The 18,489-nt window shown below is 42.9% G+C and overlaps 1 protein-coding gene across 3 annotated transcripts in view; it reads right to left on the reverse strand.

Moving 5' to 3' along the window:
- Positions 1–6,445: 6,445 nt before the first annotated feature.
- Positions 6,446–18,489, reverse strand: part of PAPSS2 (3'-phosphoadenosine 5'-phosphosulfate synthase 2) — a 60,057-nt gene continuing 48,013 nt past the window's right edge. The window contains exons 10-14 of one of the 3 annotated variants that reach the window (XM_039482015.1): positions 15,376–15,511; positions 11,527–11,795; positions 8,682–8,911; positions 7,898–8,071; positions 6,586–6,622 (exon numbers count right to left, since the gene is read on the reverse strand). In XM_039482015.1, coding sequence (XP_039337949.1) covers positions 7,900–8,071; positions 8,682–8,911; positions 11,527–11,795; positions 15,376–15,511 — 807 coding nt within the window. In that variant the 3' untranslated portion in view covers positions 6,586–6,622; positions 7,898–7,899. Of the gene's footprint in view, positions 8,072–8,681; positions 8,912–11,526; positions 11,796–15,375; positions 15,512–18,489 lie in introns of all 3 variants that reach the window. The other 2 variants (XM_039482016.1, XM_039482017.1) reach the window with 2 other exon arrangements.

Below are 18,489 nucleotides of genomic sequence, written 5' to 3' on the forward strand. Positions count from 1 at the left end.
AATGTAAAACTTTTCCAAACTTAATATTGTTTTAAAGTGCACCTTTATTTTTTATAGCAGCGCTATGAATTATGCACTAATCAAGTGCATATATACTTCCTAATCTAAGTGCCAGGTATGTTCAGACCTATGTATCTTATGTACAACCGACATATGCTACTGATAAGAGAGAAGTTAAATAAGCATTGAAAACAAGTTTAAAAATTAAATGAAGAAATTTGAACCAGCCATCCTAGGATATAAAGGGCTAAAACTGGAAATTCCATCAAAGGCTTACAAGCACTTTATTTTATAATATGTAAAAAGTTCCTTTTCTCTGAGAACTTCTTCAGTTAACTCTGTTATATATCGGCTGTTCAAAAGATGTTACTTTGACTCAGAAACTGATCCTGTCAAAGATTACCTTTCTCCAAGCTAAGGTTGGTTTCCTTTTTGACACTGGAAAGCTCTAGGGTAAATGCACCTAGCTTTCAGTCATAGTAGGAAAGGGAAATGAGTTTATGCCCCAGTAAAGAACACTAATTGGGGGTATTTGGCATTTTAATCTCAAGTATTTCAACTGTAGAAAAGTTTTAAACAAACAATAGTTGAGGAGATCCAATAACATACAGAATTGTATCCTTTTTAAAAGAATTCCTCTAATAGGAAGGGGAGCTCTTCCCTCCCTAGAAAAATAACAGAACCAGCAGTGAGGGAATTTGTAAACATCTAGAGGAAAAGCAGCAGGGATTTATAAGGAACAAATGACAGGCAAACTTAGTTGTTCTTGAATTTTGATTAAATTTGTGGATGAGGAAAATGCAGCAGAAGTAATACAGCTTTAATAAAGCATTCGGTACTGTGAGCTTTCCCCCCTACCCACCTTATCTTACATACAGTAGCACTCAGCATACTAAAATTAACTTCTGTGGTTTTAGAATCAGTTCAAATTGCATGTATTATGACCACCTATTATTAAATGTAGATAGGCAAATTCAAATAAACTTACATTACTAATACATTTTAGCAAAACACTTAAATAAATACATGCTTAACCTTAAATCTCTGGGGAGGCTAATTGAAATCAGTGGGACTGCTCACCTATTTAAAGTTAAGCATGTTTATATGCTTTTGCTGAACCAGGCCCTTTTGGACCCAATGGTTTTCCCCCATTCCCTTAAACGTGATACTATCCTTTCTGTGTGATATGTGTTTGATTTCATTTAGGTCTCTTCCTACTCCATTCAGTAACCATGATAGCTGCAGCAGTCTGGCTAAAAGGCTGATCAAATGATCCAGTCTAGCAGGAAATCCTGGTATCATCTTTTCACAAGGTCCTTGCTATTCATTGAAGAATTCATATAGATCAGTGGTTTTCAACCCTCCCCCCGATTTGCGCATCCCTAAAAAACTTCAAATGGAGGTGTGGACCCCTTTGGAAGTCTTAGACAGCCTATGGACCCCCAGGGCTCCACTGACCACAGAGTGAAAACCACTGGAGAACACCATTTGAATTGCCCTTCTGCTATTTAAGATTCTTTTTCAGAATATACTTGAACTTCAGCTTTTTCCTCCGGTGCATGGGAGTAAAAGTAGGGACAACAATTCACCCACACTAGATACACGAATAAGCAGGGGATCATGGTGCCTGAAGTGTATCAGCTCATCCTCTGAGCAGAAAAGTTTACTCTTAAGCACTCAATTTTTGAAAATTTAGTCCCTGTAGTTGGTGCTGAGTACTTCACCATCTGGCCAAATTTGCACTTCTCACTGACCTGTGGGTGGGATTTTTCTTCACCAAACCCTGAGGGCAAAATGCCACTTGGAGTCCTGACTGGAGCAATTCTATCTTTCTGTGCCTGTGTGGGAAGAAAGTAGAGTTCTGAGATTAGAGCTTCCTCTTGTGTGGCCCTGAATGATGATGCTCCTGCAGCATCTTGATTAGGGGAAGGTACACACTCACAACTGGTTAGTTTCAGTCCAAAGGGTCAGGGTACTTTGGTATTCCTCACCACCTCTAAACTCACACCAGCAGCTGTGCATAATGCTTTCTACCCTACCGAGGGGACCAGAAGAATCTGTCCTCTCCTGGCAGATGATGACCTGGCCTCAATTACAAACACTGTCATCACTTCCAGTCTGGGTTACCGCAATACACTATAGTTGGCCATGAAGTTCTTTGGAAATTTCAACTAGCACACAATGCTGCAGGGTATCTCCTCAGTAATTCTGGCTATTCTAAGCCCATCAAACCTGGCCTCTGCTCTCTACACTGGCTTCCCATAAAATATTAAGTTCAAGGTTTTTGTCCTTATCTGCAATATTCTCATGGTGTTGGGGGCCTGGATATCTAAATGTGCCCAAAGCTCCAGGAGGAGGGACCTTAGTCTACAACTGTTCCTTGGCCATAATGGAGTTGTCCACCATAAAGGTAAAGTTCATGCATGCAGGAGACCAAACTTTCCCAGGGGGCCAGTCTTAGACTGGAATCAACTTTCATAAATACTAATGACCATCACAAACCTCACCACATTCTGCTCTAAGTGCAAAGTGCACTACTTCAAGCTACCTCCTTTGACCTGCCTCCTCTTTTTTTTTTTTTTTTAATATGCATGTTAAATGTGTAAAAGTAAAAATAAACTGCCATAACACTACACTGCACACACAATTTTGCCCACCTGCTCGGTAAAGGATGAGAGCGAGAACAAACCACATGTGACAGATAGTTACATTATTTAACGTATTACAGGAAGGCGCTTGGAACAGTGAGGAGGGTGATATGAGACCCTCCCTTGAATCCTAGTTACTTGATTCCTTCACCTTGGTAGTAGCAATGAATTTTTTTCATACCAACTGCTTCTACAAGAGGGGAGTGAAGATTTCCACTGCTCCATTTTATTCTTGCTTTCTAGGGAAATGGATCCCAGCAGCATGTAGGTGCTCATGGGTTAGAGTCTGAAAACTGCGCAAACCAACTATCCCTAAATTGCTTTTTAGATCTCATGTGGGGTTGATGTAATTACTAAGAAGTTAGGGATAGTGTGGGGTATTTTTTAAATAAAATGCCTGCATACCTACTGTTCATAAGCTGAATTTTTTTGGTAAAAAAGGGAAGCATCAGAGAAGGGGGTCAGCTTCTGAACAGGTATAGAGAGGGAGAGTTGGGACACACCCGAACAGACGCAAGGAGAGGCAGCAGAGTCTCACCTCTTCTGGCCATGCTGCTCTCCCCCCAGCCTCTGAAGCAACTGCAGCTCCAGGGCTGGCAGGCTGAGGCCACACCGCCCAGCCCTACCCCCCAGAGCATTTTGTGGCCGGCCTGCCCACCAGACATCTGCCTCTGGCCTGCCCCAGCTAAGGTGGGAAGGGATGGGATGGGGAGAGTGTGCAGGTGCTGAGCTAGGGGTGGGGTCATGTGGGGGGTGGTCACAAGGGTTACTCCCCTGACCCCCAGCTTCTCCCCCGCAAATTTCCCCACCAGTTGCTGTCCCGGTCCATCAGGGTAAGCAGCTGGCCCACCGGGACACTTTGTTTACTTAGGTTTTGAATCCTAGTTACTTGATTCCTTCACCTTGGTAGTAGCAATGAATTTTTTTCATACCAACTGCTTCTACAAGAGGGGAGTGAAGATTTCCACTGCTCCATTTTATTCTTGCTTTCTAGGGAAATGGATCCCAGCAGCATGTAGGTGCTCATGGGTTAGAGTCTGAAAACTGCGCAAACCAACTATCCCTAAATTGCTTTTTAGATCTCATGTGGGGTTGATGTAATTACTAAGAAGTTAGGGATAGTGTGGGGTATTTTTTAAATAAAATGCCTGCATACCTACTGTTCATAAGCTGAATTTTTTTGGTAAAAAAGGGAAGCATCAGAGAAGGGGGTCAGCTTCTGAACAGGTATAGAGAGGGAGAGTTGGGACACACCCGAACAGATGCAAGGAGAGGCAGCAGAGTCTCACCTCTTCTGGCCATGCTGCTCTCCCCCCAGCCTCTGAAGCAACTGCAGCTCCAGGGCTGGCAGGCTGAGGCCACACCGCCCAGCCCTACCCCCCAGAGCATTTTGTGGCCGGCCTGCCCACCAGACATCTGCCTCTGGCCTGCCCCAGCTAAGGTGGGAAGGGATGGGATGGGAAGAGTGTGCAGGTGCTGAGCTAGGGGTGGGGTCATGTGGGGGGTGGTCACAAGGGTTACTCCCCTGACCCCCAGCTTCTCCCCCGCAAATTTCCCCACCAGTTGCTGTCCCGGTCCATCAGGGTAAGCAGCTGGCCCACCGGGACACTTTGTTTACTTAGGTTTACCTCTGTGCCTGCAGATGCTAAACAAACCATCTCGGCCCACCAGCGGCTTATCCTGATAGCCCAGGAGCCAAAGTTTGCTGACCCCTGCATTATAGGGTTGGCTTATGTATGGGTCATAAAAACTTTCCATTTTTACTTATCTATCTTGGGGGGAGTCAGTTTATAAATGAACCAGCTTATGAATGAGTATATACGGTATGTTAATCCTCATGCCGCAACCATGCTATAAGACAGTTCAGGAAACTGGCTGTAACAGGTGCTGCTAGTATTGATCCAATAAGTTTTTAACATTGTTTCAGTGGCTACTCTCCCGTGTTTGCCAAACCCCTGGAGATTAGAAGGCCAGGAACAGCAAGGCAGTGAGAGAACTCATGTAAATTTAATGCTGACAGTCTGCATTCCCTTACAGGTAAGTTTGGGTGTGAATACATTTCAGAAAGCCTTTGGGGCCTCCTTACCCCTCTGAGCTTACTAGTTTAAAAAAAATTTCACAAAATGACAAGCAAATATTTAGACAGAGAAATATATATTTGTACTAAAAGTAAATGTTTAATAACAGAGTATCAAGTTCAGAATATATTATAAATCATGCGATGCATCAGTCAAGGCACAAATTCCAGTCTTTAATAAATATACTATAAAAATACTAGCGAATGGACTCAGTGTACTTCACTATCGTAAAGGAATAATTTTTGTTTTGCTGTAACCATTTGGTTTTACTGTTTTTTCACAGACCATTTCTTTGTTTTAAGGTTAAAAATGTGACACCACTATTTAAAATATCAAATATTAATTATAAGTCACAGTATTACTTTTGTCTTTCAGGTCCCTGCCAGAGGGCCTGAATATAAAAGGCACTATGGTGTAATATATTTTTAGCTTCTAGTGTTACATTTGTAGTATTTAATTTTTTGAGGTATAATACAACTTTTGGTTCCTTACTCTAGATTTTTAAAAGCAATAAGAAGCTGGAAACATTTGAAAACTAAAATGCTTTAAAATAACATTTTGAATTGCTTCTGTAATTATGTGCATGCACAATGGGCACAGCAAAACAATTTCACTTAATATATATTTTACTAAACTAAATTACAAGCAGAAGCATTATTGTTTTACTATGTATAGATTTTTTTATAATTAAACTGCAAAATGAGAAGAATGCTATTCATTTAATTTTCAACACCTTTTAACCAGTTTTTGGACACCCATTAAAGTATTCTGATTTATATATATAATATATATATATATCCGCAAGATCAGAGACTGAAATCACTTATATTAATTCCTACAATAACTGTGTACATTTTCCCTAGAAAATGAACACCACAATATCATCTTCATGGAGGTAATAAGCTCCTACAAGTCTCCAGTAAATACCAACCATTACTTCAGCAGCTCTCATACATTTTCTTTTTCCCAGAAGCCCATGAAAGTAGATGGGCTTTGGAGCATGTTCTAAGTCAAAGATTTGGGCTTATCTGAGGGAAGTAGTGAGTTACAAAGTCTAGGCCTGGGTCTCTCCACAGGGACAACCTGTTAACCCTTCCTTCTCTTCTAGACTGAGGAGTCTCCAGTGTACACAATGCCTCTGCTGACTACAAATATGGCAATACGGTGCAGGGAAGAGAGGTGACTTCTCACAAAGGGAGATTCCAAGCCAATCAGGGCTTTCTAGATCAAAGCTAACAACCTCAACATCACCCAGAAACACAATGGCCACTAATGCAGATTGGAAGACTAATATAGTGTGTGCACAGTGAGCCTGCTTCCCCAGTGATCCGCCACATCCTGCACCAGCTTACATTTCCAGATGGATTTATGGTACAAATATATACTCTCAGAAGAGTTCACTTTAGTAATCACAAGGTGGCAAACAAGAATTGATCACAGTAGCCAGACCCATGTCCAAAAGAAACTGTTGCAACCTCCTGGCCGGATGGGAAAAAACCCCAACATCCCCCCAGTCAAATAGCACCTGGAGATCCTAGCCCCTCTCCCACATTATCACATGAAGCAACAACAGGCAACACACACACTCTCCATTAAAGAGGCACGTACAATTCACCATATTTTCCCATCTGCCATTTTCATTACTGCTTTTTCTAGATAGAGCTGCAGCCAGCTGTTCCTCACCCTCGCCCCAATCTCTGGCAGACAGTGATAAAACAAACGTGCCTTATTTTTTTTTCCTCTTTAGAATATCAGTAAGCTGCAACATGATAGACCTTAATAGGCTGTTGGTCCATGACGTGTACATTATGGGCATGAAACTGATGGGAGAGTGTCTTCTTCCATACTCGGTTAATGCACGTCCTGGATGGGCTTACTGCAGTTACAGTAAATATGCTTAATTTGAAAAAGAAAAAAAAACAACATGTTTAAAGCTAACCTTTCTGAAGGGTGATGGGGGGGGGGGGGGGCACCAGGGACTAGCCTTCCTGTATGGAAAGCATAAGCCAGGGAATGGGTGTTAAACACTCTCTCTAAAATTTGTACTGCATAGCAAAGTAATTTTTCTAGCTTTCTCAGGGACACCTTTCCCAACCTCCTGGAGCCAAAATGGCCTTTCAGGAACAGGTTGTGGCCAGTTTGTTTCCTTTTTCTATTGGCAAGTGGAAGCGTTATATTTGACTACATTAGCTTTTGTAATAGAAAAGAGGCTAGAAAGGGGCTAGCTTGACAGTCTAGAGTGTGAACACACTATTTTAAACTGTCCCCACCTAAACTTGGCCTCTTTATTCAATCAGCTGAACTGGGATCCTGATTCTCAAATCACATGCACCAGTGTAAATCAGAAATAACTCCACTCTGGTCAGTGGAATTACACTGCTATAAAACAGATGAAGTGAGAGCAGTCTAAGGGTCTCAGGCATCTCCTAGTACAGCTTCCTGCAGTCAAAGCAGGCCAGCTCCCCTTCAGTTCTGGGTGGGGAGGGAAAGTGCCACTGGGAGCCCTCAATGCAGGACTCAAAAGTTAAAGCACGCACCACTTCTCCCAGCCTCACCGTGGCACTCAAGCTGGGCTGCTTCAAATTGTCTCTTATGTAGAAAGCTAAACTTGGAGCTGCAATAAAGCTTAGTTCAGTTTCTTGACTGAAAAGTCCAAGTTTAAGTAGGAGGCATTAGAAAGAGAGGGGTATGTGGTGGACAACAGAAACCCATGTACGTGCTAAAGAAAATCCTTCTCCCCATTGCAGAAGATGGGCTTCTTAAGGAATAAAAGGGAATATAGTAAATCATTTATTTCTCATTTTCAGTTTGTAACTGATTTAAAGAGCATAAGGGATATGTAACTACATCATGGCTATAAGGTCAAACTGTGCACCTTTGGGGGTTGGTGTACCACTATGACACCACTAAAGATGTCCAACTGGCCAGTCCTAATATGGCTTTGGACAATCATCATATAGAGCCACATTCTACTATAAATAACAGACCTGCTGCTGCTCCCTTTGAGGTTGAAAGGAAAATTCCCAATAATTTAGTGGGAGAAGGGCCAGGCCCAAAATACATACATTCAAAAACAGTTTGACCCTATTAGAAAATGTTCTATCCTAGCATTAGGGTATTGAAAATGCAAACTAAGTGATCTGTAATACAATACAATCAATCAGAGCTCACTCTTAATAGCCATATTTTTGAGGAAAAATAGAATTAATATTTTTTTCCAGTGATTTGTAGTATTCAGTTAAGACTTTCCAGGCTTTTGGGGCCATGAACCCATCAGGTGGATTTTCGCCTTCCCGAGCAAGCTTTCTCATGCGTGTTCCAGAGATGAAGTCAAATTCATCGTGCCTACCACAGAACAGACATATGGATGAAATCAGTAAATTTAATCTCCTTAAGTGCATCAAAGCCAAATCTTTTCAAATGTTTTTTTTGGGGGGGGGCTGTCCTCAGAATTTAATCTGAAAATTGCTGGTACGAGGTCTTCACTAACTCTGTAAGCACTAATGGCACAAATCTTTATCTTCATGTGCAAATTTACCAGCAGCAATAAGACGCAACAGGGCCTCTATTAAAAGGACCTCTATTTTCACTATTACATTATATTATTAAATATAAAATACTTTTCTATAAATAAGGAGAAGTATTTCTACTGTTGTTTCCTAAATGATGATGTTTCTTAACCTTTTTGGTAAAGATCAAGCATAGCGTTAGTTTCATATGCGCTAACTCCTTTGTCTGGGTGTTGTATCCTGTGCTGGCAGGCAGGCAGGCTCCTCATATAGGTCTTTTCATCCCTTAGTTCTTTTATTTCATTTACAACCAAGTTATCTAAAATACTACAAAACTTTTCCTTTCTTCTGCTAAACTGCGACCCTTAAGAAATCCTTTAAAATATTAAATAATATTTAAATACAATATGGGCTACTTTAAAGCAGGTTGTCATTCACTGTGTTACCTTTCTGGATCGTAGAAAATCATGGCCTTTTTTACTTTATTGTATGCTGCAACTCTGAAGGGAATGATTTCCACAGAGGCCAGGCCTGGTGCCATGCTCAAGACCTTCCCTCCTTGTGTGGGCTCATACAAGTCTTTCTTGGTCTCTGGATGGGGCATGCCTGCAGGGTCTCGGCCCACAATGTAGAAATTGGCTCCAGCAATCATTCGAGCCCTACAGTGCCACTGAACCTGGGAAAGTTCAACACAAATACCATTATTTAAATGCAGGCCGACACTGGACATAGCATGTCAATATTTTTGTCTTGCTTTAATAAAAATGTTTCAAAGCTAGGCAATGTCTTTATCTGGACACGCATGAAAAGAATGACACTCTTCAGCAGGCTATTTGTTGTTTCTGATTATAGAGTTACCCACTTCACTTTCATCTACCGCTGCTTTCACTTCCTCTGCTTAAATAAAATGAAACTGGTCCAAAATTAAATTTCTGCAAAGGATGCATCTAGTGGAAGTTGTAGACAGAGAGAAACTGATTTTTGTTCTGTTTTTTACAGCTGTAAGAGTACATGAGATCATTTGCTTTCTCTCTGTCTGATCACAGAACTGCTTAAGTGAAATGGTGCCTGAAAACTGAGAGGCCATAACTGAAGAAAGCTGAAGAGTGAACACTTTACAAGTCTCTTTATTTACTAATAGTTGAATATATGCCATAACTTACGTGTGGCTGGCTGGATAATTGGGGCCTTTTGTGAAATGGGAAAGAATAGGGCATCCTTAATTACTTTAATATTAATTCCTCTCTCTATTGGGGCCACCAAGAACTGACTGCCATAATCTTGATTACATGTGAGAGTTGCCCCAGTCTCTCCAGGAGGCCAGACAGACCACCCCAGCCAGGCCTGGAAAGAATCTCAGAGGTAAAGCCACCTTCGTACCTCAGTCCTCTCTTGGTTTGTCTCTCCTGCAAGGGGCAGCACAGAATGTGGCTGGATATATGTACTCTCTGTGCCTCACAACCTGTACAATGTCTCTGATCAGCTGTATTCCCTTCCCCTTTGTCACCCACTCAATATTTAAATAGAAATTGAGACAGTCCATCTCCAGTAAAAAAATGTATAACCACCAAATGTCCTGCACCCCTGGGGGGCTGTGTAAATAATGCTAGTGTCACTGAAATTACTAGTTAAAAAGGCTAAGTAATTCCCCCAGGAATAAATTACTATTCCTTTCTCTCAGGATTTATATAATATTGTAGTTCTATTTACTAGTTATTTAATAGCCATGAGGCACAAACTTTTGTAAAAGCTCTTGTGAAGGGTAGAGGCTGAAGGTTCCTACACTGTAGCCAAGTGACTGCCCAGCTGAGACAGCTATGTGCTGCATAAGCAGATGAAACTGTGAGGAAAGTTCTGATTCCTTAATGCTTTTATCCTAACCTCCACACTTGCCTATCTCGGGATATTTATTCCTTAGCTTTAGATAGGGTGACCAGATAGCAAGTGTGAAAAATTGGGACAGGAGAGGGGGGATAATAGGAGCCTATATAAAAAAAAGATCCCAAAATCGGGATTGTCCCTATAAAATCGGGACATCTGGTCACGCTAGCTTTAGGGAAAGAATTACTGGGGGAAATTGAAGCAATGAGTGTCCATGACCAGAAATGCCCAAAGGAGTGGAAATTAATAGGAGTCAAAAGCCCAGTTACCCATCACATCTCCACTGCCCCGTGTAGCCTTCACCTTCAGCACAGGCCTGTTCTCCAAGCAGTCACTGCCAACGCAGACCTCTCAGGAGATAATGCCACAGGTTTAGCTATAGCAGCTCCACTGCCTCCAAATAAAGTGTCCAGCACAAAATGAGTAGATGGAGAAGCAGTAAGGGAAGGCAGATAGACTGAGTGGTGGGCAGTACAAAGTACCCTGCAAGCAAGTAGGGATAGGGTGACCAGATGTCCCGATTTCACAGGGACAGTCCCAATTTTGGGGTATTTTTCTTATATATACTCCTATTACCCCCACCCCCTGTCCTGATTTTTCACATTTGCTGTCTGGTCACCCTAGGTAGGGATGAGAAGAGACCTACCGGGGAAATTCAGATGGCTCAGGGTAGAAGGAGGGAAAACTCATGGGAGACGTAACAAGTTGCCAGTGCTCATGGAGGCCGAGATGGCAGACGTGGGTATTTCTGTGAGGTCTAGGCCTTTTGAAAATTTGAACCCCTGGCTAATGTGATGATACAACAAAGGTGAATTCATGTAGTGAACACTGAAGGAAATATGTAAACATATTAGATGACTATTAAGAAGTCCCCCATTCACTGATGCTTTGGGGGATAGCACAGGTACTCAAAGAGGAGTGGGACAGTTTTATCATTTAGGAAGTCTGCTTTTAGATTATGTTGGTAAAAAGTATTTATATTTGTATCAAATGCAGCACAAGCAGTGAAAAATGTAAGTAACTAAATAAAAATGATTGCCTCAAATGTAGCTCAATAAAAATGGCTCTTATGTACTCCCTGTTTTTCAGTCATGTGTGTTTAGGTTATGTCCAGAACCAAGATTACCAGGTTGCAGACCCAGTATGGCAAAAATCTAATCTGATGATTTATGAAGCAAAATTTACAGCTGGACTTTTTCAGATATTGGTCTGATCTTTTAATTCTGTCAATTAGCAAATCTTATCGAACTTGTACTGTTAGCAGAGTTGATATGGAAGCTTCCTTTGCAGAATGAATAGGGAACCTCAGATGTCACTTACTATGTCACTTCTCTGAATAAAGCCATATTTATGGATTTAAAATTCTGTGAATACTTCAAGGTGTTGGTTGTTATTTAAGAAATACATTACCTCTGTTGGACCAGCATACAACATGGGAGAAGGGAAGATTGCAACAATAGTTGACTTTGGGTCTAGGACATGTTCCTCAAGCACAGCTGCATGCTGCTTCATTCGCCACTCTAGTGGCACATCATCCTCTTTGGTCCAGCCTCCTAGAGGGTGCAGCAGAAGCACCGGATGTTTGTAACCTCTTTCCAGCAGATGGCTTTTGGTGTCCTGCATGAGCAGAGCATGACCATTGTGGACAGGGTTGCGCAGTTGAAATGCAAATACAGCATCTAAGAAAGAAAGATTCAGAACAGTGTCATAAGCCCAATAAGATGATTAACAACTGCACTAACCCGAACACCTAACAGGAAGTACATTTATAGACTATGTAAGTCATGAGCATCAAATTATGACAACCTCTACTGTTTATGTTCCCTGATATTATTTGTATGAATGATCTGTATTACCATAGTGCCTGGGAGCCCTAGTTATGGACCAGGATCCCATTGTGCTAGGTGCTGCACAAACACAGAACAAGAAAACAAAATAAGCAACCTTATCTTCCCATGGAATGGTTCCTACAATATTTAAATTACATATGTATTATTCCTCTTAAGTGCTCTGTGAAATTTTTTCATTGTGCACATTTTCCATGAGGTTGATCTTGGTTATATCATCCCACTGTGGCCAACGTATTTTTCACTTCTCATTAAAAAGTGCATTTCCAATCTACATCACATCCTCTAAACTTCACTTCTGAAAATATGTATTTGTTTGTTTTCAAAGTTCAATGAAATGCTTAGGGAGTTTGGAAAATCTACAATAAAAGCACCCTCTGCCTTCTAAAACAAGGCCAAATTTGTTATGCAGAGTTGTAGGTGACTTGTGGAACTTCTTACCCCAGTATGACATGTTTTGGTGATTGCAGTGTTGTAGCTGTGCTGGTTCCAGGATCAGGGCTGCCCAGAGGGGGAGGGGGGCAAGTGGTGCAATTTGCCCGAGGCCCCGGGTCCTGCAGGGGCCCCCACAAGAATATAGTATTCTATAGTATTGCAACTTTTTTTTATGGAAGGGGCCCCTGAAATTGCTTTGCCCCAGGCCCCCTGAATCCTCTGGGCAGCCCTGCCCAGGATAAAAGCCCAGGATATGCACCTTAAGAAACTTAAACCTGCCTTCACCAAATACACACCAGAGAAGTAGATCGCATCATGAAACAGGCCACCCAAATACCCCAAGAGAACCTGCTTCAATAAAGAGGGGAAAAAAAAAAAAAGCTCCTCCAACCACACCCCCCGACTTGTCACTTGGTGTCCTGGAGCACTGGAACCCATCGGGTATTATTAAACAATTACAACTCTCACTTGATGGGGACTGAAAGAAATGTTTCCTGAACCTCCTCTTTTGGCCTTCAAACAACCCCCCAACCTCATCAAGCATTTTGTAAGATGCAAGTTCCCCACCAACCAGGAGACAACCCAAAGCAGCACCACACTTTGCCAGAACAACAGATGCAAAACCTGCAGACATATCTTCACTGCTATGATGATCAATCCCCGCCCTCCAAAACCCCCCCACACCTTTCAAATTCTGGGTGTCCTACACATGCCTATCACAGCATGTGATGTGCCTCATCCATTGCATTAAATGCCCCAATAATAACTACGTGGGTAAAATGAGACAAACACTATGCTCTCAAATGAACTCACACAGAAAAATGTTAAAAGAAAAACATTTCCTAAAATGATCACTCCATATCTGCCCTCTCAGACCTCGTTCTCAAAGGAAATCTGCCCAACACTTTCAAACGATGAGCATGGGAGCCTAAATAACTTTGGTAAACACGAAAAATCGCAGACTGAAGAGGGACTGCAGATTTATGGTTTATTACAACCATCTGTAACCTACTAATCCCTGTTTTTTGTCCTATGATTGCAGAGGTGTTAATGGACCACTTCATCTTGAATGGTCCCTTAGGATATGTGTTAACTACTTAGGCTAAATAATCTGTTCCACCTTGTATTTAGCTGCGATACTCTGGGGGCTTGGCTACACTTACAAATTTGCAGCGCTGCAGCAGGGTGTGAAAACACACCCTCTGCAGCGCTGCAAATTGCGGCGCTACAAAGCGCCAGTGTAGTCCAGGCTCCAGCGCTGTCCGTTATTCCCCACAGGGAGGTGGTGGGAGTTTTTTGCTGGGAGCGCTTGCGCTGCACTGCGCCTTTCAAAAGCGCTCAAGCGCAGCGTTTTAAGTGTAGCCATAGCCTGGGTATGTCTACACTGCAATTAAAAACTTGCAGCTGGCCCATGCCAGTTAACTCCAGCTTGCGGGCATAGGTGGCGAGTTATATTATATATATGTGGTGCCCGGGCATCAGCAATATTCAGAGCCCAGCTCCACCAATATTTGGGGCCGGGTTCCACCCCCCGGCCCCACCTGCTGCCCCCACCCCCTGAGTGTGCCTCGGCCCCCTCTTGCCTTCCCGGGGCCCTGGAACAGAGAGTCTCTGTCTCTTTCATGCAGCTCCATGCTGCCTCCCTGCAGCAACTGCTGCTGCAAGGTGCTAGTGCCCCCATCTCGACTGCCAGGGCAGACTGACTGAGCCTGCCCTTCCACCTCAGACCCTTCCCTTTTCCGGCAGGACCCTCCAGCAGCACAGGGGGCCCCCCACCCACAGTCACCACTCCTGCCCCATGCTGGGCAAGGAGGCAGCCCCATCCCTCACCCCCAGGGAGGCTACAGTCAGGGGGAACAGCAGGGGAGCAGGCGCATGCAGCACCCCTCAGCACCCACCACGGGGGAGGCGAGGGAGATTCCTGGACCTGAGAGGGGCCCTAGGAGCACATGCAGTGACAGTGGTGGGGGTGAGTGTGCTGCTGCAGAGGGCAAGAAAGAGGGGCTGCAATTAAACAGCCCTGTGAGCCCAATTCAGCAGGCCCAGATCAACCATGGGTGTGTAACTGCAGTGCAGACATATCCTCTGAGAACCTTTCCCAGACCTGATGAAGAGCTCTGTGCAGGTCAAAAGCTTGTCTCTGTCACCAACAGAAGTCTAGTCACCATCTAGTCTCTCTAATGTTGGTGAAGCTTTCCAGGCACTAACACAATGGAGTTTCAATATAGCAACACTCTTCATCTGCCAAGAAAGTTCTGTCTTGTGGGTGCAACTGGTTCCATCCTCTCACCCTTCTTATTTGCGGTGACAACAGATCCCAGTGGCAGGAAGAAAGTGGGGTCTGCTGTTATGGTGCTCCCTGTTTAACCAAGGGGGCATGTGCAGGGGAAAAATCAGACTGAATTTGGCACAAATAGCATGCCGCTACATGACAAGCCTGTGATTTCTAGTGAATCTCAACTAAATAGTACTAATCTACTCAAATTATTATTCGTATTAATAAGAATATTTTCTATCAACACTATGATGAGAAAACTGCAAAGCCCTTGAAGTTGTTTATTATTAGATGCAGAATTTTAGAAGAGAAGACTAAACCAAGCCTTACATTTAGATCTACGATATGATTTCATTTTTGAGCTGATAATAAAGAGAACTGTTAATTATTCACATAGTTTTTGATCAACCTCAGCAAAATAATTCAATGCAAGAAGTCTGTGAAATGTCTAATTTTCACATCACACATGTGCAACAGGAACGGATCTATTAGAATGTTTTAAGGTAGTTTTCCTGTTAGGTTTCAGAGTAGCTAGGTAATTTTCCACATGCAATTATCTAGCTTCAGCTCCACTTTATCGTAATTAGTCTTGTGATAGTTGTCTCAACGTAAGGATCTTTTAGTAGGGAGACAAAGGATAATTAGGCACTAGCCCAGCTGAGATTGTGAAGAGGGTGTAATACCACAAAGTCATATGCTCACCAGCATTCATTTCTTTAAACTTCTGTTTGAGCTCCAGTGGTGTCAAGCGGTACTGGTCCAGTCCATCGTTCCATTTTATTTTCTCTAACACAAGAAGATCACCACCAGCCAACCAATCCCCACTTTCCATCACCATCTACAAATCATATATATATATATATATACATATTAGTCATGGAATATCTGCTAAATACTAAAACATTTGTGTTCATTTTATCTTTCATTAAATGCCTCCACAGTACAACTATCAGTGACTTACTGAGTGGCTGCATCTAACCTAAGTGTTTCTCTCCTTGAAATGCAGGGCTAGCGGGGACTTTGCCAGGTCATCTAGGCTGAGGTAAGACTAAGTATATTGACAAGTGATTGTCTAACCAGTTCTTAAAAACCTCCACCACCTCCCTTGAAGTTTAGTTCAGTGCTTAACTATCCATATAGTTAGAAAGTTTTTCCTAATATCTAACCTAAATCTCCCTTGCTGCAGAGTAAGTCCATTATATCTTTTCCATCTCCACTGAAGGTAGGACAACAATTGACTATGTCCTCTTTATAACAACTCTAAACATATTTAAAGGCTGTTACCAGGTCCCCTCTCTTCTCTGCCCCTAAACCAAGTCTTCTTTTCTCAAAACTAAACATGCCCAGTTTTTTAAACCTTTCTTCAGAGGTCAGGTTTTCTAAACCTTTTATCATTTTTGTTGCTCTCCTCTGGACTCTCTCCAATTTGTCCACATCTTTCTTAAAGTGGGGTGCCCAGGCTGGACACAGTAGTGCAGGTGAGGCCTCACCAGGGCTGAGTAAAGCAGGACAATTACTTCCTGTGCCTTACATACAACACTCTTGTTAACAGATGTCAGAATATTAGCCTTTTTTACAATTGCATCACATTGTTGGCTCATATTCAATTTGTAATTCTCTTCAACCCCCAGATCTTTTTCAGCAGTACTACTGCCTAGCCCGTTGTTTACTATTTTGTAGTTGTGCATTTGATTTTTCTTTCCTAAATGAAGTACTTTGCACTTGTCTTTCCCAAGGCCTAGTCTACACTAGGAAATTAGGTCGGTATAACGTTGCTCAGGGGTGTGAAAAATCCAGTTAAACCAGCCTAATCCCCAGTTTAGACAGTGCTAGGTTGACGGGAGAATTCTCCCATCATACTAGCTACCACCTCTTGGGGAAGTAGATTACCTATACCGACGGGAGAACCCCTCCTGTCAGAGTAGGCAGCATCTTCACTGAAGCTCTACAGTGGTGCAGGTGCAGTGGTACAGGTGTGTCGCTGCAGTGTTTTAAGTATAGATAAGCCCTAAATTTCATCTTGTTGATTTAGACCAATTTTCCAATTTGTCAAAGTTGTTTTGAATTCTAATCCTGTCCTCCAAAGTGCTTGCAACCCCTCCCAGTTTGGTGTAATCTGTGGATTTCATAACATACTCTTCACTTCATTATCTAAGCCATTAATGGAAATATAGAATAGTACCAGACCCAAGGCAGGCCCCTTGGGAACCCCACTGGATAGGTCCCCCCAGTTTACAGCAAATCATTGATAACTGCTTTTTACTTATGGTCTTTCAACCAGTTATGCGCTCACCTGATAATAATTTCAACTAGACCACATTTCCCTAGTTTGCTTCTGAGAATGTTATGTGGGACTGTGTCAAAAGCCTTCCTAAAATCAAAATATATCATGTCTACAGCTTCCCCAATCCATGGACCAGTAACCCTTGTCAAAGACGGAAATTAGGTTGGTTTGGCATGATTTGTTCTTGACAAATCCATGCTGGCTCTTCCTTACAACCGTATTATCCTCCAGGTGCTTACAAATTGATTAATAATTTGTTTCAGTGTCTTTCCGGATATTGAAGTTAGGCTGCCTGGTTTATAATTCTCGGGATCTCTTTGTTCTCCTTTTTAACTATAGGTACAATGTTTGTTCTTCTCCAGTTGTCTGGGTCCTGCACCATCCTCCATGACCGTGCAAAGATAATATTTAATAGTTCCAGTATTGATTCAGCTAGTTCTTTAAGTACCCTAGGAGCATTACATCATGCTCTGCTGATCTGAATACATCTAACGTTATCTAAATATCCTTAAACCTGTTATTTCCTTATTCTGGATAATGTTCTTTCCCCCTTGTTAATATTAACTGTGTTGAGTATCTGGTCACAATTAATTTTTGTAATGACAAAACAGGCATTAAACAATTCAGCCTTCTTGATGTCATTTGTTATCAGCTCTCCTTCCCTGCTAAGTAGTGGACCTACACTTCCCTTCATTTTTCTCTTGCTCATATTGTGTAAGGGGACTCTTGCCCCCTTACTAACATTCAATGGGAGTGTTTTGGTTGGCTAGCTCCCAGCATTAAAAGACTGGGGAGAGGCCAATGCTCCAGGTCAGCCTCTGAGCCTGATTGACAAGGCAGGCAGGCTAATCAGGGAGTCAGGAGGCCAGGGGGGTCCCGTCCTCCGTGTGAGCTGGAATTGCCTGGGTCAGACAGAGTGGGGCCAACCTAAGGAGAGAGCAGGGGCCCAAGCTGAGCTGGAGAGCAGAGCTGTGCCAGATCCAGAGGGGCCAGAAAAGCAGCTCAGGAAGCAGGTCAGAGTTGGGAGCAGAGCCAGAGACAGCCCAGGGAGAGAGCAGATCCTGTGCTGGGAGCAGAGCTGCAGCCACAGAGCCAGGTGTGGTGAGCAACTGGGGCCAGCCAAGGGGGGACCCTGGGCAAAGGGCCCAGTGCAGAAAGACACCCCAAGCCAAGGGTCCTTGCAGGCCGGACTGGGAGGGGGATCTTACCCGACGGGGGGCTGACGCTGGGAAGAAGGGTCCCACAACCCAAAACCCAGAGGTGTGTGGCCACCACCATTACAAGTGTCCGGACACCACCACTGCAAGTGTTCAACCCGCAGCATCCCTGCAGCACAGCCAGGGCTTGAGAAGGAGGCCTGGGACCTACAAGAAACAGACTGTGAAGTGCCCCGATGTCCAGAGACACTGTTTGTAATGTTCCCTGCCACAGAGTGGGGTGATGTGTTTTCTTTTAACCTTTCCCATTTTTCCTTATTCTTCTTTTAAATTAATTGTTAATTAAACAACTTGTATTTGCTTTAAATTGTATGA

This window comes from Mauremys reevesii, linkage group 7 (genome assembly GCF_016161935.1).
Source record: "Mauremys reevesii isolate NIE-2019 linkage group 7, ASM1616193v1, whole genome shotgun sequence".
Classification (NCBI taxonomy): domain Eukaryota; kingdom Metazoa; phylum Chordata; order Testudines; family Geoemydidae; genus Mauremys; species Mauremys reevesii.